General features: G+C 40.2%; 1 protein-coding gene and 1 long non-coding RNA gene across 3 annotated transcripts in view; both read left to right on the top strand.

Annotated features, from left to right (window-relative positions):
- The window catches only part of LOC127841130 (U5 small nuclear ribonucleoprotein 200 kDa helicase-like), a 55,258-nt gene that overhangs the window by 21,644 nt on the left and 9,067 nt on the right, over positions 1-24,547 (top strand). The window contains exons 19-31 of the mRNA XM_052369693.1: positions 354-561; positions 724-902; positions 1,081-1,233; positions 3,130-3,401; positions 4,399-4,623; positions 5,960-6,103; positions 9,130-9,230; positions 9,388-9,561; positions 18,571-18,731; positions 19,197-19,295; positions 20,061-20,189; positions 20,592-20,783; positions 21,052-21,306. Of these exons, the coding sequence (XP_052225653.1) occupies positions 354-561; positions 724-902; positions 1,081-1,233; positions 3,130-3,401; positions 4,399-4,623; positions 5,960-6,103; positions 9,130-9,230; positions 9,388-9,561; positions 18,571-18,731; positions 19,197-19,295; positions 20,061-20,189; positions 20,592-20,783; positions 21,052-21,306 (2,292 nt within the window). The remainder of the gene's footprint in view (positions 1-353; positions 562-723; positions 903-1,080; positions 1,234-3,129; positions 3,402-4,398; positions 4,624-5,959; positions 6,104-9,129; positions 9,231-9,387; positions 9,562-18,570; positions 18,732-19,196; positions 19,296-20,060; positions 20,190-20,591; positions 20,784-21,051; positions 21,307-24,547) is intronic.
- LOC127841133 (uncharacterized) lies at positions 22,074-24,498 on the top strand. 2 transcript variants are annotated; one of them, XR_008030715.1, is made up of 3 exons: positions 22,074-22,377; positions 23,815-23,843; positions 24,482-24,498. It is a non-coding gene; the product is annotated as an uncharacterized LOC127841133 (long non-coding RNA). The 2 variants fall into 2 exon arrangements; XR_008030716.1 differs by lacking the exon at positions 24,482-24,498 and adding an exon at positions 23,989-24,005.

Genomic DNA, 24,547 nt, shown 5'->3' with positions numbered 1-24,547 from the left:
CTTTTAAACTTTAATTTAGTAATAAAGGTCTTAAATTAAATTTATCTTTCTAAGGGACAGCAAATGGGTAAAAATATGTATCTAAAGGGTTTAGACCAGTTTATATGATAGGTAGGATCAAAGACATATATATGGAAGATTTTTTGTACAGTATTAGTGTTTGAGGAAAAAAATACTCAGTTCTAATGTTGTTCTATGGGTTGTTTCATTTTCAAATGCCATAATTTTCATTTTAAAATTGATTATGAAATATTATTTCTCTTAATCATAAATACTTTACATTTCGTTGTTTCAAGATTGAGGAAAGCTAGATCAAAATTCACAAAAGTTTGTTTTTACCTTTGGCCGTGTAGATGTTGGGTCGCGCGGGTCGTCCCCAGTATGACACGAAGGGGGAGGGTATAATGCTGACCAACCATAGCGAGCTGCAGTACTACCTGTCCCTGATGAACCAACAGCTGCCCATCGAGAGCCAGTTTATCAGCAAGATGGCAGACAACCTGAATGCAGAGATAGTCCTCGGCACTGTACAGAACGTCAAGGAGGCCGTGGACTGGCTGGGTAAGAACATGACCTCCATCTGTGCATCACCAAAACATGATTGTTTCATTCATTTGTAATTCATTTGGTAAAGTGTCCTCCCAGATTGCACAGTGTAATCAGAGATGACTTTTTCCGTCTAAACTAGATTTTTGTTAAGAAGAGACTGGTGTGTGTTGGTAGGTTACACGTACCTGTACATCCGTATGCTGCGGCACCCGACCCTGTACGGGGTGAGTCATGAGCATGTCAAGGACGACCCCCTGCTCCAACAGAGACGCAAAGACCTCGTACACTCAGCAGGCATGCTTCTAGACAAACACAACCTCATCAAGTACGACAAGAAGTCTGGGGCCTTCCAGGTACAGTTGAAACCATATCAATCCAATCTTCTCTTATCCAGAATCCTATCTTACCTACACAATTTGCTAACTCTAGGTTTTTCGGAATTCCTTTATAGACATTCAGAAAACTTGTATGTACTTGTTTACAACATCTTGTATTTGATAATTAGCTAAAACGTATGGTATTTGTTGTCAGGTGACAGAGTTGGGTCGTATTGCTAGCCACTACTACCTGACTCACGAGACCATTGCCACATACAACCAGCTGTTGAAGCCCACGCTGAGTGAGATTGAACTCTTCAGAGTGTTCTCCCTTTCCTCGGAGTTCAAATACATCGCAGTGAGAGAGGTACTATACCTCAGTAGTTCTTGAATTTGAAACCTAACATTCCAATACAGATCTATGCAGCATCTGGGTACCGTTTTACTCAGCAACTTACGCAAGTCTTAGACTTGCGAAGATATTTTAAAATAAAATGTTTCAGATTGATGCAAATTAATTTTTACTTGCAATGCAACATTATATTATGAATTTCATTAAAACATACCATATGTCAATGTAGCAAGAATTTGCAGGAACTATACTGAATATAAAATGAGTGCATAAGTCTACGAATTGCGTTAATAGCTTAGTTAAAAGGTACCCTGGTGTGTGAAGTCAACTATTTGCTTGATATCACTCTAGAGGCCACATTTTTCATCCTCTCTTAATGAAACGTGGTAAGAATGTTTACCTTGACATGTTCTGCACCAAGATGGTATCTGGGTCATGTATGTCCGAAAACAAGGTTGCAAAGTCAAATCTTGGTAAAAACATTGGCCACATGTATGCTTCATTCTTAACTCTTTCAGTGCTGGAACCGAATTTTGAAGGCCTTTGCAAACAGTTTGAATCCAGATGAGACGCCACAGAACGTGGCGTCTCATCAGGATCCAAACTGTTTGCTATTCTAATAGTATTCTTTGAAAAAAATCGAAGAAAATGCTAATTTTAGAAATTCAGCAGATGACATTTTAGCAGACGACAAATTTCCCAGCATGCAAAGGGTTAATGAAACTTTGTCAGAATGTTTATGTAGGTAATATCTAGGCTGAGGTCGAATCTTGTTCATGTGTGTAAAAAAGCACACATGGTTATCAGGTCAAATCTTAGAATTACCTTCTTACCACTCTATAGGCCTAATATATGAGTTGTCTTGATGATCTCAGAATCTTCACATTTTCTAGACTGAGTTCAAGCTTGGGACATGTGTCGAAAAGCTAGGTAACCAGATCAAATCTTAGAAAAAACTTGCCACCACACGAGAGGCCACTCTTAGGACTCAATTTTGAGACATTGCCAAAATGAAAATCTAGACAATATCTAGAACGAGTCCAAATCTGGGTCTCGAACAAGGTCACCAGGTGAAACCTTAGTAAGAGATTATGACTCAATCTTGATGAAACATGGTCAGAATGATTATCTGTTCTATTTCTAAGCCGAGATGGGGTTCTGTGTCATGTGCATCCAAAACCCAGATTTCCAGGTCTATTGTTAGAAAGACCTTGTAACCACTCAAGACGCCACATTTGTGACTCAATTGTGATGAGCTGTGCACCTGTGTGTGCTGTATGCCTGTGCTTGTGCGGTGCTCTTGTTAGGTAGAGCTCAAATCTGGGTCTTGTGCTGCCAAAAACTAGGTCACAAGGTCTCATTTTTTCGAAAATTGTGTTGCTACTCTATACTGGTAATACAAAATTCTTTCACAGTACGAGACCCTTGATTGCTGCTTTTTTACAGCACAGTCACACTATATTTAGATTCTGATTTATGCATTATATAGTTCTTACTGGAGAAGTTGATTCAGTGATTTCAATTGAAGCACAATCCTGCATTTTGATGCAAGCAAGTTGCATTTTTCTCATTTTTGACTCTTGCAAAAAATGAGCCTTGCATCATTTTGACACATTTGTTTTTCATCATCCAACTTGTAAAAAGGACCAGAAATGATCTTTTGTGGAAATAATAAAGCTTTTACGAAAATGGTTTATTCATTATTATGATAAATAAGCTATTACAAAACCTTTATCAATTTGCATTTAGGAACATTTCAAGTTACTTCAGTGTTTTGACCATAATCATTTTTATTTTGACCTCTCATAATTTTGAGACCTTGTTTCATTTTGACTCCTAGTTTTCAAAATCTACTGAAATCCCTGAGTTGATTCAAAAGTATGTTTGTATTTTGCGTTGCCCGTGTTGTAGGAGGAGAAGCTGGAGCTCCTGAAGCTGTTGGAGCGGGTGCCCATTCCTATCAAGGAGAGCATAGAGGAGCCGAGCGCCAAGGTGAACGTGCTGCTCCAGGCCTACATCTCACAGCTCAAACTGGAGGGATTCGCGCTCATGTCCGACATGGTCTACGTCACGCAGTCGGCGGCACGACTCATGCGCGCCATCTTTGAGATTGTCCTGCACAGGGGCTGGGCACAGCTAGCTGACAAGGCTTTGTCATTGTGCAAGATGGTCCAAAAGAGAATGTAAGTTGCTCAGTTGACATGGTCTAACGCTGTTTAAGTGTTCATGGTCCTAGTCTGAGTGTGCTTACTTGTGGTCCAGATTCATCAAAAGCTCGAAATGAGAATTATGTCCGACATTTCTCCTGCCAATCATCTTAAGCTGCTGGATAATACATACATTTGCAGGACCAAACTATTGTTTTATAATAAAATGTTTTGGGAACTGTTTTCATCAGTTGAACCCAGCCTAGTAGAATACAGAAGCCTTGCCTTCCATGTCCTTAACCCTCTCCCACTCAAAAGCAAAGTGAAAATGGCTATGTGCAAACAGCTTAAGACCAGAACAACCTGCCAGTAACTCGCAGACTGTTCAGGTTTTATGCTGTTTGCTGCTCATCAGTATCTAAGGGTTGGAAATGAAGCCTTTAAAACTTGAATCTAGGAAGCCTTGCCTTCCATGTCCTTAACCCTTTGCATGCTGGGTAATTTGTCATCTGCTAAAATGTCGTCTGCTGAATTTCTAAAATTAGCATTTTCTTCGATTTTTTTCAAAGAATACTATCAGAATAGCAAACAGTTTGGATCCAGATGAGACGCCACGTTCTGTGGCGTCTCATCTGGATCCAAACTGTTTTCAAAGGCCTTATAAATTCGGTTCCAGCACTGTAAGGGTTAACCCTCTCCCACTCAAAAGCAAAGTGAAAATGGCTATGTGCAAACAGCTTAAGACCAGAACAGCCTGTGAGTAACTCGCAGACTGTTCAGGTTTTATGCTGTTTGCTGCTCATCAGTATCTAAGGGTTGGGAATGAAGCCTTTAAAATTTGAATCTTGTAAGAAAGGTCTTTAAATAAATTTAACTGAGGGACTACAAATGCGTCAAAATACGTATCTAAGTGGTAAAGGGTTAAATACGTATGTAAGTGGTAAAAGGTTAAATACGAATCTAAGTGGTAAAGGGTTAAATACATATCTAAGTGGTAAAGGGATAAGTCTCCAGTGTACATTTGCTGTGCTAGGTGGCAGTCCATGACGCCCCTCCGCCAGTTCCGCAAGGTACACGAGCATGAGGAGGTGGTGAAGCGCATTGAGAAGAAGAACCTGCCGTTTGAGCGCCTCTACGACCTCAACCACAACGAGATAGGAGAGCTCATTAAGATGCCCAAGTTTGGCAAGACCATCCATAAGTACATTCACCAGTTCCCTAAACTGGAGCTTGCTGTGCACATTCTCCCTATTACAAGGTAGGTACATTTCCATCAATGCTTCATGCGATTTTCTTCATTCATACCATGGGAAATGCATTCCTGTTGCACATAGTATTACATTCATGTTTAGTAAACACATGGATCAGTAATTGCATTATAATACCATTTGTGGAGTGTTAATAAATTATATTTCATGTGCATATATTGCTGTATATAGGTGAATTAAGAAAAAAAATGTATTCACTTAAAATTATTATAGTACAGTTAAGTCCGGTAATCTTGCGCGTCCGGTAATTTTGCGCACTCCGCAGTTGTGAATTTCACAGACGACGAATGGTTTTCTTTAGTGATGAAAGATGGAATTTCCCATTTTTAAGAATTAACGGATTGAAAAGGTAGATCTACGTATTCTATGCAAAATAAAATTCGATCATTACATTTTGACACCGTTTGCATCATCCCTATACAGTGTACATGTATCGTAAACACTGACCTACTTACGATAAATTCGAAATGAATCACACATTCCCTGCAGTCTTTAGTGTTTTCATACTTTAAATTAAGAATTCGTTTTATGACATAACATGTAATATAGCATTCCAATGCACAATATCCGATCAGTTATGGTATTTTTTGGCCATTGAAAATAGATTGCATCAGACGACATGGTCATCATTTCCTGCCATTCTGTCAAACCACATTTGGTATTGTCTCCGCATGCGCAATGGCCTAGTTTTGATATTTTCTGTAAACTATGGAAGCATGATCGTTTCAAAATTAAACTTGTTATGCATAAACATTTTTTCATGCTAGAAATCAATCATTATATATTTTTATTGTTTCTTTTGCTACAATCAACATAATGCCACCACCATCATCAAAGAAACCGAAAAATCCACATTAAATTTGAATGTTTTACATACAGATTTTTAAAATAATTTAAATTGAAATGTATTTTGTCACTAATTGGGCACCATATGTCTACAATTTTGCCTTTAGAAATGAGGTCATTACACTAAGTGCGCAAGATTACCGGATACTGTGGTAATGTGGTAATGAGGCGAGTCATGTTTGTTTTGAAATCAAATTGGACAGTTCTTCACTGAATTAATCAGATATTTTTGTGTCAATAAGCACATGAACTTCTTATTTTCATAATAAATTTAGATATTATGTTGTCAATTTATAAAAGAACATGTTTTACAAACCAATTGACCCTTAACTGCGCAAGATTACCGGAAAGCATCGTATGTAAGTTGTATTTTTCACAATTCAAAAGTTCAAAATTAATGGAGACAAATGGAATTCAGATTCAATTGGTGAAAGGTGTTAAGCCTTCCTGTCACTGCTCTAACTGCCCTGGTCTCTACAGGTCCACATTGCGTGTTGAGTTGACAATCACGCCCGACTTCCAGTGGGATGAGAAGGTACACGGGACCTCCGAGGCATTCTGGATCTTGGTGGAGGACGTGGACAGTGAGGTTATACTGCACCATGAGTACTTCCTGCTCAAGGAGTGAGTACACCTTCCACCTAGCCGTCTGCTGTTGGGAAAGAGTAACACCACACCTCTAGCTGTAGGGAATGGCAGCATTTGATTTCATGTTACCAGCCCTGCAGCCACTGTGTTGGATATGTTGCTATTAAGGGTCTCATGTTTGAAATAAGCCAATTACCCAAAAATCTAAACAAGCAAATAAGTTATAAAAATCATAATTTTCCTTTTCAAAATAATAAAAAACAGTTGTAACCTGTTCATAAAGCAAATTCTCTTTAACCCTTTGTTAAGATTGGATTTTGTTTAACCTTGACCTTTAAAGATATTCTAAAAGTTACAAAAATTGCATTTATTTGTTTTTGTCATTATATGTCGAGTGCCATGTGTCTACCATGGACATAACTAGTTATGCACAGTGGGTAGCCCAGGGACATCTTATTTCTATTAGCAAGACAACTTTGCAATACGTTTAAGTTATGGTACATTTTTATGCTCCCCGAAAATATTTTCAGTGGAGCATATAGTTGCCAGTTTGTAGTTCCTTACTTCCTTCCGTCACAATTTTGCTACCGTTTCTCATAGCGCCTTCAATACTTTACCAATCGCTTTCATATTTGACTTGTAGGTACCTTGCATGGACCTCTACCTTTTGATGAGGTTTGATTTCACTGGGGTCAAGGTCAAGGTCACTGAGGCTAATAATAGACTTCCTTCTGTCACACTTTTGCTACCGTTTCTCATAGCGCCTTCAATACTTTACCAATCGCTTTCATATTTGGCATATAGGTACCTTGCATGAACCTCTACCTTTTGATGAGGTTTGAGGTCACTGGGGTCAAGGTCACCGAGGCTAATAATAGACTTCCTTCTGTAACACTTTTGCTACCGTTTCTCATAGTGCCTTCAATACTTGACCAATCGCTTTCATATTTACCATCTAGGTACCTTGCATGGACCTCTACCTTTTGATTAGGTTTGAGGTCACTGGGGTCAAGGTCACCGAGGCTAATAATAGATGTCCTTCTGTCACACTTTTGCTACCATTTCTCATAGCACCTTCAATACTTAACCAATCAATTTCATACTTGGCATGTAGGTACCTTGCATGGACCTCTACCTTTTGATGAGGTTTGAGGTCACTGGGGTCAAGGTCACCGTGGCTAATAATAGACTTCCTTCTGTCACACTTGCTACCGTTTCTCATAGCGCCTTTAATACTGTAAACGTATAGAAATTCGTCGGTATGAAATTTCGTGGTTGAATGAAAAACAACTAATTCGTTGACACGTAATTTCGTGGATCAAAAATTTTCGGGGAAGACTGACCGTCATAATAATTAAACTTTTATTAAAACAACCAGAGTAATAACGAAGCATAATCTGCTAATCTGTGTTGACAGCAAGACTTGAGGTTAATGTGCACTGAAGCATGCAACTTTTGCCGATAATTATCGATAAGAGTGATAAAGCGGCGCACTTGTGGGTCCCTGCTCGCTAATTGCCATCGATGTTGTTTTGACAATATTTGCACTTATCAGCGCAATCGGTCCCCTAGTAGAAACAATTGAGTGATAAGGTCCCCAAAATACATGTGTGAAAACCGTTATGTCTCCTGCGCATATTGACATATATGATTAATCTGCAAACTGTTAATTTTACGACGTCACGTAAAAGAAATGTGTTTTTCTCCACAATTGGTAATGCTATTTATTATATTTATTTACCATGATTAATAAAACGTACATTAACGATGATGAATAAAAAAAGAAAAACTGATAGATATAGTGTAATGTGACCTACTGAAGTGAAGTAACTATTACAAAAACAAATATCTCTGATAACTGACAACACAAGAAAATGTCGGGTATGGCATTCGGAAATTACCGATTTTGGATTAAAAATGTATAAATAATCGTTGGTACTTGAATTCGTGGTTCAGTGGACCAACGAAATCCACGAAAATTCGTACCACACGAAATTTAATGGTTTTACAGTACTTTACCAATCGCTTTCATATTTGGAATGTAGGTACCTTGCATGGACCTCTACCTTTTGATGAGGTTTGAGGTCACTGGGTCAAGGTCTCCAAGGCTAATAATAGATATTTTAGGTGTTTATTAACACATACATTGACAAAGCACTATCGGGGAGCATCCATCAGTTTCACTGATATACTTGTTTCTCAAGAGCAAGTACTGCCTCTTTGTTATTTTTTTACTACACCAGAGGTAATTGTTATGCATTCAAAGGGACCCTTAACAGTGTTTTAGCTGTAGAGTTTTTAACCAGGTTTTCCGAAGGAAAAAACTGGTTATTAGATTGGCGAATGGGGGCGGGCTGGCTGGCTGGCTGGCGGGCGGGCGGAACAAGCCTGTCCGGGCCATAACTATGTCGTTCATTGTCATATTTTAAAATCATTTGGCACATTTGTTCACCATAATTGGACGGTGTGTCGCGCGAAATAATTACGTCGATATCTCCAAGGTCAAGGTCACACTTTGAGTTCAAAGGTCAAAATTGGCAATAAATGAGCTTGTCTGGGCCATAACTATGTCATTCATTGTGAGATTTTACAATTATTTGGCACATTTGTTCACCATCATGGGACGGTGTGTCGCACGAAAGAATCACGTCAATATCTCCAATGTCAAGGTCACCACAACTTAAAATAGATTTATTTTGAAACAAACTTACAAAGGGGGTTAATTTTGTTTGTTCATTTCAAAAGTTCAGTTTGAGTTGTCTCCCTTAATCAGATTTTTTTTCACAATGAAAACCTGGTTTTGTGACAATTTTGTCCCTTGTTGTTTTTCGTGTGGAGATGTTGTTCTTATAATAAAGGTGGGGGGGGGAATTTTTTGGTATGGATAATGGGATTTGGCCCACAAAAATGTACACAAATACTTCCTGAATATTGTGATAAACTTGCTGTTATAAGTGTTTATTCGATGATGTCGTATTTTTGTACTTGAAACTAGGTCAGTAGCAGATGAAATATTGAATATAACAGGAGAGAAATCAGAGGTTTATGTTTATGTTTTTCAGCAAATTCGCCCAGGATGAGCACTATGTGAAGTTCTTTGTGCCAGTGTTTGATCCCCTTCCACCCCAGTACTTCATCCGTGTCATCTCTGACCGATGGATTGGTACGTACCAGACTTATCAGCTTGAATATGTTCTCAATTGATCCTGCCATTGTTTGTTTGCTCATGTTCACCACACCTGTGATTTCCCCCGGTATTGGTGGGGAGTTTGCTTATGTACACCTCACCTGTTATTGCCCTTCATGTTGGTGGGTTTCAGGAGCGGAGACCTTGCTACCTGTGTCGTTTCGCCACCTGATCCTGCCAGAGAAGTACCCTCCCCCCACGGAGCTGCTCGACCTTCAGCCCCTTCCAGTGTCCGCTCTGCGAAACACTAACTTTGAGTCCCTCTACAGTGACAAGTTCCCATACTTTAATCCCATTCAAACACAGGGTGAGTGGGCAACACTGTTTGTAAGATATGCAAATGAGGAGAAAGTATACGTTTTAATATGTCAATTAAGTCTAGGTAGCCTACTTGGTTTGAAACAGCTGGAAATGTATTGCAATAAATTGCGATACAATAAATAGTAAACATGTATTGCAAAACATATCAAAACAATGAAGTTATGAAAAGAACTTGAACACCATTAGTTTACATATTGAAAATGTGTTAACATCTTAAATGTACAAAACTGTTTAGAGTTTGTTGTGTTTCCATATAAATATTGACATGACTAAATGTCAAGTTGGTAAATAAATAAGGAATTTTATATTTATATGGGCCTCACTGTTTGAAAATGGGGTTGAATGCATTATCGTAAAGTGTCGTCCCTGATTGGACACATTTTTTGCAATCAGTATGACACATGCAGTCAAGAAAAGGGTGAACCCTTTCCCATCAAAAGCAAAGTGAAAACAGCTTTTGCAACCAGCATAAAACCAGAACAGCCTGAGAGTCACTCGCAGTCTGTTCAGGTTTTTTGCTGTTTGCTGCTCATCAGTGGCTAAGGGTTGGAAATGAAGCCTTTAAAATTTGAATCTAGTAAGAAAGTATTTAGTTAAATGTAACTTTCTAAGGGACTACAAATGTGCCAAAATACGTATCTAAGTGGTAAAGGGTTACATTAATTTGAAAATGGTTTGGGTCAAATGAAAGTCATGGGCCTTTCATATGAAGTTTAAATAAATAATATTTTTGATACAGCAAAACTAATCAGCGATACCATATACCTTTTGAATATACAGCGGTATAAGGACATATTGGTTTATCTTCGCCTCCTTCTTAATAATATGTGATAACGATGAAGCAGAACACAACAAAAGTGTTGATGAAAACATGTTAACAATTATACTTTTCAGGAATATGTTATTATGTTGGATCAATATTTTATGCTGGAACACATTACAGTATTAGATCATATATGAGAACATGTATGAGAACAGTGATAACAATGTGTTTATGGGTGTTTTCTGTTTCATTGTTTAATGCAGCATACACCACTGATGACAGTGTGTTTATTGTAGGGCTGTAACGATACATTCGAATATTCGAATTTCTCGAATACGGCTGTGGACGAATCGTATTCGTTTTTCGCCACCTCCCGAACCGAATATTTGATGAATACAAACAACGTGGTTTCAAGCTTGAAAGTTTAATCATCTTATCTTATCTTACAAATGAAGGTTCATACAATAAACCCCTATATTTAAATGTTCTCCTGATTCGGTCGTTTTTTATCATGTTCACCCCACCCACTATATTACACAGTTATCAACAAAAATGGCGGGCACCGGTTATATATTTACGACATTGAATTGAAAAATCTTTCGATGGTTGTTTAATGTTTATTTAGGTAAATACCAGTGATTTGATGCTCAAACATACACACAAAGGATTAGAAGATAGAATTTCTTTTTTGTTTATCTTTAGGACAATGATTGTGCAACTTATCAACAAACATGGAGCCTAGCATGTCAAGTTCCTTAATTGTTCTACTTAAGGATTTTATTGGTACTAGTATCCGTAATGTTTTTTTTTTTAACTGTGTTAAAAGTTTAAGCAGTTGTAGTCAGTGTTTTGTTATTTCAAAGTGTTATATTTCATATTTTCAGTATGCAATGATACTCAATTAATCAAATTTACAAATACTCATAGTTTCATACTATATAATGTCATGTCAAATTGTCATTATTACTTTTGTTCATTGAAATTCATATTCGCGAATAAATATTCGTATTCGCCACCCTGTATTCGTGATACGTATCGTATTCGTCACCTTGTGTATTCGTTACAGCCCTAGTTTATTGGTGTTTTCTGTTTCAGTATTCAATGCAGCATACATCACTGATGACAGTGTGTTTATTGGTGTTTTAATATCATAAATACATACCTATTATCTCTAGCTAATCCCTTTCCAGGGAGTTAATTATTCGGAAAACTTTAAGCGCTGGGAATCATCCACCTCTAATAAAGACAACCAAGTCAGGTTAAACATAGTACAATGTAACCTAACCGGAAATCAAGAACAACAACTCATCTTTCCTTTCGGACAACCAAGAGTGCACGCCTATTTTGGCTCAGGAATATTTCGTTCTTTTAATCGTGTTTATTGTCTGAGTTTGAAGGATAATTTTATTTTTTTTTCTGTATATTATTCGGTTTACTTTTTTATACTTTTTATGCCCCCCTTCGAAGAAGAGGGGGTATATTGCTTTGCTCATGTTGGTCGGTCTGTCTGTCGGTCCGTCCACCAGGTGGTTGTCAGACGATAACTCAAGAACGCTTGGGCCTAGGATTATGAAACTTCATAGGTACATTGATCATGACTCGCAGATGACCCCTATTGATTTTGAGGTCACTAGGTCAAAGGTCAAGGTCACGGTGACCCGAAATAGTAAAATGGTTTTTGAATGATAACTCAAGAACGCATACGCCTAGGATCATGAAACTTCATGAGTAGATTGATCATGACTCGCAGATGACCCCTATTGATTTTGAGGTCTCTAGGTCAAAGGTCAAGGTCACGGTGACCCGAAATAGTAAAATGGTTTCCGGATGATAACTCAAGAATGCATACGCCTAGGATCATGAAACTTCATGGGTAGATTGATCATGACTCGCAGATGACTCCTATTGATTTTGAGGTCACTAGGTCAAAGGTCAAGGTCACGTTGACCCGAAATAGTAAAATGGTTTTCGGATGATAACTCAAGAACGCATATGCCTAGGATCATGAAACTTCACAGGTAGATTGATCATGACTCGCAGATGACCCCTATTGATTTTGAGGTCACAAGGTCAAAGGTCAAGGTCACGGTGACCCGAAATAGTAAAATGATTTTCGGATGATAACTCAAGAACGCTTTTGCCTAGGATCATGACACTTCATAGGTACATTGATCGTGACTCGCAGATGACCTCTATTGATTTTCAGGTCACTAGGTCAAAGGTCAAGGTCACAGTGACAAAAAACGTATTCACACGATGGCTGCCACTACAAAGGACAGCCCATATGGGGGGCATGCATGTTTTATTATTGCAGTTTTTGTTATAATTCTGCTTTTGCTGGGTATCTTTGTTTATAGTGCTCATGTACATGAGCACGTGCACCACAAGGTTTTCGTTCCATTTCCTTCTATAGGTAATCCACCAGGACTTCGTGCCTTTTTCCTCAATAAATAATTGAGGGCATTTGTACAGCGTTTGTTTATTTACATTGTGGTTTAAATTTAACAATTGGTTTTGTCTGTTGTAGGATCTTTCTGTTTCATTTGTTTTCAGAAATGAACTTACAAAAGAAAGGTTCGTGTGGTCACATCAAGGCAAGGTGGGATTCTCATGACACTTGCCTGGCATGTACCGGTTGTACTCTGCTTAAAAAATGTGCGGTGTGCGATTTATGGTTTTACGACACATGGAAACAAGCTGGTCGCCGTCGGACGTCGATCAGCCGCAAACGCCACAAACCTCTAACGTACGTTGATGATCCGGTGACTTCACTGGTCACGGATGACCAGCTGACATTTCAGTCACCGGATACCGGGCACGATGGTGGTGTTGTCTGTCGGTCGTCATCTGACCGTATGACTCCCACCATACATACCGGCGACATTGATCGTGGACTTAAGAATGGACCAATGTCTAACCAAATGGCAGCCGCCATTCTACGGTCTTTGGCCGGTGACGTAACCGGTCATGATATGACCGGCTGGTCCGATCATGATATGACCGGCCGGTCACGGGTCCGGTCCGGTCATGATATGACCGGCCGGTCACCGGTCCGGTCAACGGTCCGGTCAGGTCACCGGTCCAGTCCAATCACCAGTCCGGTCCAGTCATCGGTGACTGGTCCGGTCACCTTCACCGGTCTGGTCCAGTCCGGTCCGGTCAACGGTCAACAGTCAGAAGAAGGCATAGATCTTCATCATCGGATGACTCTTCTTCCTGAATCTTCGTCATCTAGGAGTAGACATCGGACTCCCTCATCTTCGTCGAGCGATTGTCATCGCCGCTACGCGCGTAAGCGATCACGTCGTCGTTCACGGAGACGCTATTCCAGAAGATCCCGGTCTCATCGCAGCCGATCTACAACTCGACATCGCAGCCGATCCAGATCGCGACATCGTAGGAAACGAGGACGTCGACAAACCTCACGTAGACATCGTATCTACCATTCGGATAGTCGATCAACGTCTTATTCCTTTATGGAATCACATGTTACCTCACCACATGTGTCGGCTCTAATGTTGACAGCCACACATGTTGGAACTTCAGGAGTGCTGCTAACAACTACTGCTACATTATCAGCACCACGGGTGTCTTCGACCGTATGTAGTCGTGTACCCCCTAATGCTACCCATTAGAATCCTGATGTTCTATGGGTACAGAATGCATCTGGTCATTTTGTACCGGTCAATACTGATAAGAATTATCAAATTGGGAAAGTAGAGAGCGAAGATCTTTAGGTCTATCCAACCAGGTAGACTTAATGCTAGCAACCTTTTACACTTGGTTTGTGATTGGTCTGATTCTGTTCCGGAAGAACTTCGGGATTTATTGATCCACCTATCACGAACAGCATTATCCCTTTCACATAATGCTGCTTCTTCAATGTCTGAGTTGTTAAGGATTCGTAGAGATCTTATCCTTACTTCTTTAACTAAAGATTTTCTCTTAGAACCAGGTATGAACTCGCTCAGAACGGCTCCTCTCACATCAGGTTTCCTTTTTGGTGGAAGGATACAAGAAGCAATCACAGCTGACAAGGATGACCAACTTCATGCTTCTTTAGCTAGAAACAATTCTGGACAACACCAAGGAGCCTTTAAACAGCCTTTTTCTAGGCCACCAGCAGTTCCAGCACCCAAGAAGGCTAAGAGAAACAATCTTTTCTCTAAAAGACCTGCTGTTAATCCACGGTCGGGTCCTAACAGGCCTTCTTCCTATAACAGACCTTCTTTTTCTAAGAAGTTTTCTGGTAGAGATTCTGAGAAAAAGAACAAACCCAAGCCGGATCAGAGGAATTTCAAACCTTCTGCTGGCAAGGGCGTACCTCCTCCTTATCAGCCCTAGGTCCCTACCTTTTCTACCACCACAACCTCCGATGCTGGAAATACCAGTCGGGGCCAGACTTTTCCACGTTTCAAATCGCTGGCTTCAAATTACTTCGGACTCATGGGTTCATTCTCTGGTTACAAAAGGCCTGACTTTTCAATTCGAAAAAAGGCCTTCACTTTCTCGCGTTCCGATAGAACTGGTATCTCAGCATCCACATATTCCACAGTCCATCCTCGGGCTCTTGGAAAAACAGGCGGTAGAAATGGTTCAAGATCCTTATTCTCCAGGATTCTACAGTCGTCTTTTTCTTGTTCAAAAGAAAAATGGTTCCTGGAGACCAGTAATAGATTTAAAAGTGTTCAACATGTACCTTCTCAAACCAACTTTCAAAATGGAGACTCCTTCCTTCATACGGAACTCCATCAAACCCCTGCACTGGGGGGTGTCTTTGGATCTGGAAGATGCGTACTTTCATGTTCCTATACATCTCAACTTCCGGAAGTACCTTCGATTCGCCTTTCATGGCCAAGTCTACCAGTTCCGGGCCATGCCATTTGGTTTGGCGACCGCCCCACGAGTTTTTACCAAAGTAATGGCTGCAGTCGGAGCTCACCTCCGAGTTCACGGGATTGTTCTTCTTCAGTATTTCGATGACTGGCTCTTACACCAGCTCGATCGTCATTAACTTCTGACCAACCTAGAATTCTCTTGGAAGGAACTCCTCTCTTTAGGACTCCTTCTCAATGCAGACAATTCAGACCTCATTCCTTCTCAGGACTTCACTTTCGTGGGAATGAATTTCTTGACACACATCAATCGGGTCAGAGTGTCATGTCAATGTATATCAGACTTTCTGGTAAAGGTCAACTGGGTTTTTTCCCAATCTCATATAACAGCTCAAGAGTTCCTCTCTCTCAACGGTATCCTGAGCTCAGTAGCAGACTTTGTGCAGTTGGGACGTCTATTCCTACGTCCTCTTCAGCATTATCTCTCAGCTTGTTGGAAATGGTCTCCGGGCAATCTGTTAAAACAGATTCCAATCCATCCTTCCCTAGTGTCTCATCTCCAGTGGTGGCTAGACGAGGAGACTCTCTTAGCAGGAGTACCGCTTCTTCCTCAGCAACCGTCATTACATCTAATCACGGATGCGAGCAAGGAAGGATGGGGTGCTCACCTGGAACCTCTCAGTCTGATAGTTTCAGGGTTGTGGTCTCATCAGGAATCTCACCTTCATATCAACAATCCGGCTTACATCCAGGCACAGGGGGGAACACATTCTCAATCCCTGTATCTGGAAACCAGGAAATTACTTGTTCTTTGCAAAACACTCAACATTTATATTTTGGCCAAATACATACCAGGTCGCCTCAACGCCCTGGCGGATGGGTTGTCTCGCAAACACCAGATACTTCCATCGGAAAGGACACTTCATCAAGAAGTGACCAACCAGATCTTTTTCAAGTTCAGTTATCCCCTGGTCGATCTATTTGCGACCAGACACAACTACAGACTACCTCTGTATGTGAGTCCAGTTTACGATCCAGCAGCGTAGGCAATAGATGTGCTTTCGTTCGCTTGGGACCAACTGGAAGCTTACGCCTATCCCCCACCCATTCTAATTCCCCAAATATTGGCGAAAATCAGGGTGAGCTCATGCCGGATACTCCTGATTGCCCCTTGGTGGCCCAGGAGATCTTGGTTCAACGATCTTCTCAGTCTCCTGTACGATTATCCCAGGAAACTTCCTCACAGGTCAGATCTTCTATCTCAAAGCGGCAGACTACATGCGGATCCAGTAATATTCCACTTACACGTTTGGCCGTTATCAGGCAATCTCTGCAGAAGAAACGTTTTTCTGTCAGGGCTTCAACCCTCGTTGCTTCTGCAAGGAGAAAATCCACCAGAGCAGTCTATGATGCTCGCTGGAAACTCTTCTCTAATTGGTGTATTCGAGGGAAAATTGATCCCTTCAATCCCTCTGCTAGACGCATAGCGGATTTTCTCATCTGTCTTTTTGATGATAAGAAACTTTCTCTTAGCTCTATCAAAAAATACAGATCTATGATTTCGCATACATTGGCTTTTACTAAGTCATCACAAATCTGTGCCGATCCAGCGATTTCGGAACTGATTAGAGCTATGGAACTTAAACGTCCTGTATCTCGAACACTGGCTCCTAAATGGAATTTAGCTTGTGTGCTTGGTTCGCTTACTAAGGCTCCCTATGAACCTCTTGAAGTGAGAAGTGAAATTCATGCTCTTTCTATAGGAGATAACCATCATCGTTTTGATGCTGTCGATGGATCTGTTACATTATTATGTCAGCCAGGATTTCTTGCTAAAAATCAACTTCCTTCTATGGCTTCCAAACCCTTCAAAGTTCCAAGTCTTTCTAGAACTTGTGGACATGAAGATGATGATAGACTCCTTTGCCCGGTAAGGGCTTTGAAGTTCTACCTTAAGAGAGTAAAGTTTATTCGAGGTTCTCGTAAAAGACTTCATTCCATTAAAGGGGGGGGGCAATGTGTCTGCGGCTTCTATTTCCCGTTGGAGAGCCTCAACAATTAAGAAGGCTTATTCTTCTCTTTCATCCAGTGATTTATCCCTGTTTAAGATAAGACCGCATGAATTAAGAGCTCTTTCGGCTTCGTGGGCTTATATTAATTGTACCCCACTGTCTGAAGTGCTTCAAGCTGCTTTCTGGAGGAATCCTACCACCTTCTCCTCTTTTTATCTTTGTTCTCTTGAGTGCCAACAAGACAATTTGTATATGTTGGGTCTTCTTGTTGTGGCTCAAACTGTAATTTCTTCTATGGCGTAAGTACTCTAGGCCATCCGAGAATTAAGTACGTACAATATGGTACTAACGAAGATAATCTGAGGACATGATCTACTATCTCTGGCTGAAAACCCTAAATATGGGTTCTGCTGTGATGGGAAAAAATATGCGAACCTTCCAGCCGCAGCTGCAAAATCAGCTAGAGATAACAGGTATGTATTTATGATATTAAAACAAATTTTTAAAGTAAAATTCATTTTAATTATTAAATACTTACCTGTTATCGGTAAGTCCCACCTCCCACCCCGCTCATCGACATTTTATGTTTTTGTAAAGGAAAGATGAGTTGTTGTTCTTGATTTCCGGTTAGGTTACATTGTACTATGTTTAACATAACTTGGTTTTCTTTATTAGAGGTGGATGATTCCCAGCGCTTAAAGTTTTCCGGATAATTAACTCCCTGGAAAGGGATTAGCTAGAGATAACAGGTAAGTATTTAATAATTAAAATGAATTTTACTTTAAAAATGTGTTTTCTGTTTCAGTGTTCAATGCAGCATACAACACTGATGACAGTGTGTTTATTGGTGTTTTCTGTTTCAGTGTTCAATGCAGTATACAACAGTGATGACAATATGTTTATTGGTGTGTTCTCTTTCAGTGTTAAATGCAGTATACAACAGTGATGACAGTGTGTTTATTGGTGTATTCTCTTTGAGTATTCAATGAAGTATACAACAGTGATGACACTGTGTTTATTGGTGTGTTCTCTTTCAGTGTTAAATGCAGTATACAACAGTGATGACAGTGTGTTTATTGGTGTGTTCTCTTTCAGTGTTCAATGCAGTATACAACAGTGATGACAGTGTGTTTATTGGTGTTTTCTCTTTCAGTGTTAAATGCAGTATACAACAGTGATGACAGTGTGTTTATTGGTGTATTCTCTTTCAGTATTCAATGAAGTATACAACAGTGATGACAATATGTTTATTGGTGTGTTCTCTTTCAGTGTTAAATGCAGTATACAACAGTGATGACAGTGTGTTTATTGGTGTATTCTCTTTCAGTATTCAATGAAGTATACAACAGTGATGACCATGTGTTTATTGGTGTGTTCTCTTTCAGTGTTCAATGCAGTATACAACAGTGATGACAATGTGTTTGTGGGTGCGCCTACCGGTAGTGGTAAGACAATTTGTGCAGAGTTTGCTGTGTTGAGAATGTTCTCACAGAATGCGGACGGTCGCTGTGTGTTTGTGACACCTCTGGAGTCCCTGGCCCAACAGGTACGTACGGCCTCTCACACTTATACAGGGACATGGATGCTTTCTTAGTTTCTTAATAGAATTGAGCCGTGCTCTGTGAAAAAGGCGTTAAATGCATGTGCGTAAAGTGTCGTCCCAGATTAGCCTGTGCAGTCCACACAGGCTAATCAGGAATGACACTTTCCTCCTAAACTGTATTTTTGCTAAGAAGAGACTTTCTTTTAACAGAAAATATCATAAATGCTGAGGCTAATCTGGGACGATACTAAACACATATGCATTTAACCCCTTTTTCACAGAGCACGGCGCAATTAATTTATTATATGTACGAAATGTCATAATGATTGTTGTTTTAAATGTGAGAATTGAAAATGTGCAATATGCTTTCTGTACTGTAGAATTGTGCTGTTACCATTTATAGATGGTCACAAGTATTTCTTTATCAAAGTCCCCTAAGTGTGAAACAGTTTAAATCCCTTTTTGCAGATGTACACAGACTGGTACAGTAAGTTCGGTCTGCAGCTGGGGAAAAAAGTGGTTGTGCTGACGGGTGAAACGGGAACCGACCTGAAGCTGCTGGCTAAGGTGAGCCTTTGTTACTCAGTGCCAGGTCATACACTATCTTTTCCAGATGTACCTGCTAGCATAGAGACTGTGATTGTTATGCTCCCGGGTAAGGTGGCATATAGAAGTTGAACTGTCAGTCCATCTGTCTGTCCGTCAGTCTGTGCGTCCGTCCTAAAACTTTAACATTTGCCATAACTTTTGCAATATTGAAGATAGCAACTTGATATTTAGCATGCATGTGTATTTCATGGAGCTGCACATTTTAAGTGGGGAAAGGTCAAGGTTTTCTTTCAATATAAAAGGTCAAAAAACAAAATCCAAGGGAAGTAACAAGCTTTAATGGGAGATAATTTCTATTTAATATCATTTGGCAGGCACAGATCATTTTCACAAGGAAAGTAATATTTTTTTAAAGGGATTTAATAAAAAATATTTTATTTTAAAGCGGCTCAGTCGGGGGCATTGTGTTTCTGACAAACACATCTCTTGTTTCTTCTTTATAAATGCAGGAAAGCGGCACTTTCCCAATTGGAAAAAATCTACAAATTTCCCAATTGCTGATATAGACTGCTTACATCTGCATAATTAGCATTGCACACATTTTTTTGATTACAGAACATAGCAAGACAAAAACTCTTATTTAAATTTTAATTTATTTTAATAAACTTTTCTTAATAGCTGTGCATTTTGACAAATATTAGAGCTTATGAAATAGACGAGAGCAAACAATAATGCAAAAGCACTGTTATGTTAGAAAGTAACATGAATATTCTATGCACTCAGGGTAACATCATCATCAGCACGCCGGAGAAGTGGGATGTGTTGTCACGACGATGGAAGCAGAGGAAGAACGTGCAGAACATCAACCTCTTCCTTGTGGACGAACTGCACCTCATTGGTGGAGATGTCGGGGTAGGTTGCAATTCATGGTTTTAAAACTGCTCACAATTTGTGATTGTATTCTTATGAAGTATACAAGGAAATATGGTTAGGTGTAAAATACATACAAGTTTAAGAGCATTTGGGCCTTGCCATGTGAAAAGGGGGTTTAATGCATGTGCGTAAAGTGTCGTCCCAGATTAACCGCTGCATTCCCCTCTGGCCAATCAGGGACGATGCTTTCCTCCTTAACTGGATGTTTGCTAAGAAGATACTTTTTTAAACAAAAAATATCATATAAGCAGAATGTGTCGTCCCTGATTAGCCTGTGTGGCCTGCACAGGCTTATCTGGGACTACACTTAATGCACATGCATTAAACCCCCTTTGTACAGAGCATTTATAGTTGAAGCCTGACTTGTTACTTTGCTTGTAGCCTGTGTTGGAGGTGATCTGCTCTCGTATGCGCTACATCTCCTCCCAGCTAGAGAGGAACATCCGTATTGTGGCCCTGACCTCCTCTCTAAGCAATGCCAAGGACGTGTCGCAGTGGCTCGGTGTCTCCACTACAGGTTTCTTCAACTTCCACCCCAACGTGAGACCTGTGCCCCTGGAGCTGCACATTCAGGTGGGGCTTCAACACTGGATGCTTTGTTTGAAAACTTATAGTTCAGATTTTTGTTAGGGCCATTTATTTTTGTTAACATTGGACATAAGGTCACTATTTCTTTTAAGTTTTGTTTATTAGATAATCATCAAACAACAAGTATCATTATAAATTGACTTATTTTTGTTCAAAAAGTAAATGCAGAAACTTTCCCTGGTTCATTTGTTGTTTTTTTCTTACACATTTGATCAGCTGCTGAATAATAATAACACCAATGTGTGTTTTTCAGGGTTTCAACATCAGCCACAACATGTCCCGTATCATCGCCATGGCCAAGCCCACCTATCAGGCCATCCTGCGGCACGCCCCCAAGAAGCCCGTCATTGTGTTTGTGCCTTCACGGAAGCAGACCCGCCTCACGGCCATCGACATCCTGACATTCAGTGCTGCGGAGATCCAGCCTGAGACAGAGACACCTCGCAGCAGGTTCCTGCATGTGCCTGAGGAGGATATCGCTCCATTCCTGGACAAGATATCAGACAAGGTACTTTCCAAGACAAGATATCAGACAAGGTAATTCCTACACAAGATATTAGACCAGGTACTTTCCAAGACAAGATATCAGACAAGGTAATTCCTACACAAGATATTAGACCAGGTACTTTCCAAGACAAGATATCAGACAAGGTACACGTCTAGAAAAGATATCACACAAGGTACAGTCCTAGACAAGATATCAGACAAGGTACAGTCCTAGACAAGATATCAGACAAGGTACAGCCTTAGACAAGATATCAGACAAGGTACAGTCCTAGACAAGGTATCTGACAATGTACAATTCTAGTCAAGATATCAGACAAGGTACAGTCCTAGACAGGATATCAGACAAGGTACAGTCACAGACAAGATGCCAGACAATGCACAGTCCTTGACAAGATGCCAAATAATGTACAGTCCTAGACAGGATATCAGACAAGGTACAGATCTTGACAAGATATAAGACAAGGTACAGCCCTAGAAAAGATATCAGACAAGGTACAGTCCTAGACAAGATATCAGACAAGGTACAGCCCTAGACAAGATATCAGACATTGAACAGCCTTAGACAAGATATCAGACAAGGTACAGCCTTAGACAAGATATCAGACAAGGTACAGCCCTAGACAAGATATCAGACAAGGTACAGCCCTAGACAAGATATCAGACAAGGTACAGCCCTAGACAAGATATCAGACAAGGTACAGCCTTAGACAAGATATCAGACAAGGTACAGCCCTAGACAAGATATCAGATAACGTACAGCCTTAGACAAGATATTAGATAAGGTACAGCCCTAGACAAGATATCAGACAAGGTGCAGCCTTAGACAGGATATCAGACAAGGTACAGTCCTAGACAAGATATCAGACAATGAACAAGTCTAGACAAGATATCAGACATGGTACAAGTCTGGACAAGATATCAGACATGGTACAGTCCTAGACAGGATATCAGACAAGGTACAGTCCTAGACAGGATACCAGACAAGGTACAGTACTAGACAGGATACCAGACAAGGTACAGTTCTAGACAAGATATCAGACAAGGTACAGCCTTAGACAAGATATCAAACAAGGTACATTCCTAGACAAGATATCAGATAAGGTACAGTCCTAGACAAGATATCAGACAAGGTACAGTCCTAAACAAGATATCAGACAAGGTACAAGTCTAGACAAGATTTCAGACAAGGTACAGTCCTAGACAAGATATCAGACAAGGTACAGTCCTAGACAAGATTTCAGACAAGGTACAGCCTTAGACAGGATATCAGACAAGGTACAGCCTTTGACAGGATATCAGACAAGTTACAGCCTTAGACAAGATATCAGATAAGGTACAGCCCTAGACAAGATATCAGACAAGGTACAGCCCTAGACAAGATATCAGACAAGGTACAGCCTTAGACAAGATATCAGACAAGGTACAGTCTTAGACAAGATATCAGACAAGGTACAGCCCTAGACAAGATATCAGACAAGGTACAGCCTTAGACAAGATATCAGACAAGGTACAGTCCTAGACAATATATCAGATAAGGTACAGCCCTAGACAAGATATCAGACAAGGTACAGCCTTTGACAGGATATCAGACAAGGTTAAGCCTTAGACAAGATATCAGATAAGGTACAGCCCTAGACAAGATATCAGACAAGGTACAGCCCTAGACAAGATATCAGACAAGGTACAGCCTTAGACAAGATGCCAGACAAGGTACAGCCTTTGACAGGATATCAGACAAGGTTTAGCCTTAGACAAGATATCAGACAAGGTTAAGCCTTAGACAAGATATCAGACAAGGTACAGCCTTAGACAAGATATCAGACAAGGTACAGCCTTTGACAGGATATCAGACAAGGTACAGCCCTAGACAAGATATCAGATAAGGTACAGCCCTAGACAAGATATCAGACAAGGTACAGCCTTAGACAAGATATCAGACAAGGTACAGCCTTAGACAAGATGCCAGACAAGGTACAGTCCTAGACAAGATATCATACAAGATACAGCCCTAGACAAGATATCAGACAAGGTTCAGCCCAAGACAAGATATCAGACAAGGTAAATTCGTAGACAAGATATCTGACAAGGTAAAGTCCTAGACAAGATATCAGACAAGGTAAACCCTAGACAATATATCAGACAAGGTTAAGCCCTAGACAGGATATCAGACAAGGTACAAGTCTTGACAAGATATCAGACAAGGTAGACCCTAGACAATATATCAGACAAGGTTAAGCCCTAGACAGGATATCATACAAGGTTAAGCCCTAGACAGATATCAGACAAGGTTAAGCCCTAGACAGGATATCAGACAAGGTACAGGTGTAGACAGGATATCAGACAAGGTAAACCCTAGACAATACAGGTACAGTCCTAGACAGGATATCAGACAATATACAATCATGGACACACCATTAGACAACGTAAACCCTAAACAATATATCAGACAAGGTTAAGTCCTAGACAAGATATCAGACAAGGTACAAGTCTTGACAAGATATCAGACAAGGTACAAGTCTATACAAGATATCAGACAAGGTAAACCCTAGACAATATATCATATAAGGTTAAGCCCTAGACAAGATATCAGACAAGGTGCAAGTCTAGACAAGACATCAGACAATGTACAGTCCTATACAATATATCAGACTAAGGTTTAGCCCTAGACAAGATATCAGACAAGGTACAGCCCTAGACAAGATATCAGACAAGGTACAGCCCTAGACAAGATATCAGACAAGGTACAGCCCTAGACAAGATATTAGACAAGGTACAGCCCTAGACAAGATATCAGACAAGGTACAGTCCTAGACAAGATATCAGACAAGGTACAGCCCTAGACAAGATATCAGACATGGTACAGCCTTAGACAAGATATCAGACAAGGTACAGCCCTAGACAAGATATCAGACAAGGTACAGCCTTAGACAAGATATCAGACAAGGTACAGCCTTAGACAAGATATCAGACAAGGTACAGCCCTAGACAAGATATCAGACATGGTACAGCCTTAGACAAGATATCAGACAAGGTACAGCCCTAGACAAGATATCAGACAAGGTACAGTTCTAGACAAGATATCAGACAAGGTACAGCCCTAGACAAGATATCAGACAAGGTACAGCCTTAGACAAGATATCACACAAGGTACAGCCCTAGACAAGATATCAGATAAGGTACAGCCCTAGACAAGATATCAGACAAGGTACAGCCCTAGACAAGATATCAGACAAGGTACATGT

Source organism: Dreissena polymorpha, chromosome 8 (assembly GCF_020536995.1).
Source record: "Dreissena polymorpha isolate Duluth1 chromosome 8, UMN_Dpol_1.0, whole genome shotgun sequence".
In the NCBI taxonomy this organism is placed as follows: Eukaryota; Metazoa; Mollusca; class Bivalvia; order Myida; family Dreissenidae; genus Dreissena; species Dreissena polymorpha.
Note: the sequence above shows the minus strand (reverse complement) of the source record. Positions and strands in the feature narration are given on the sequence as shown.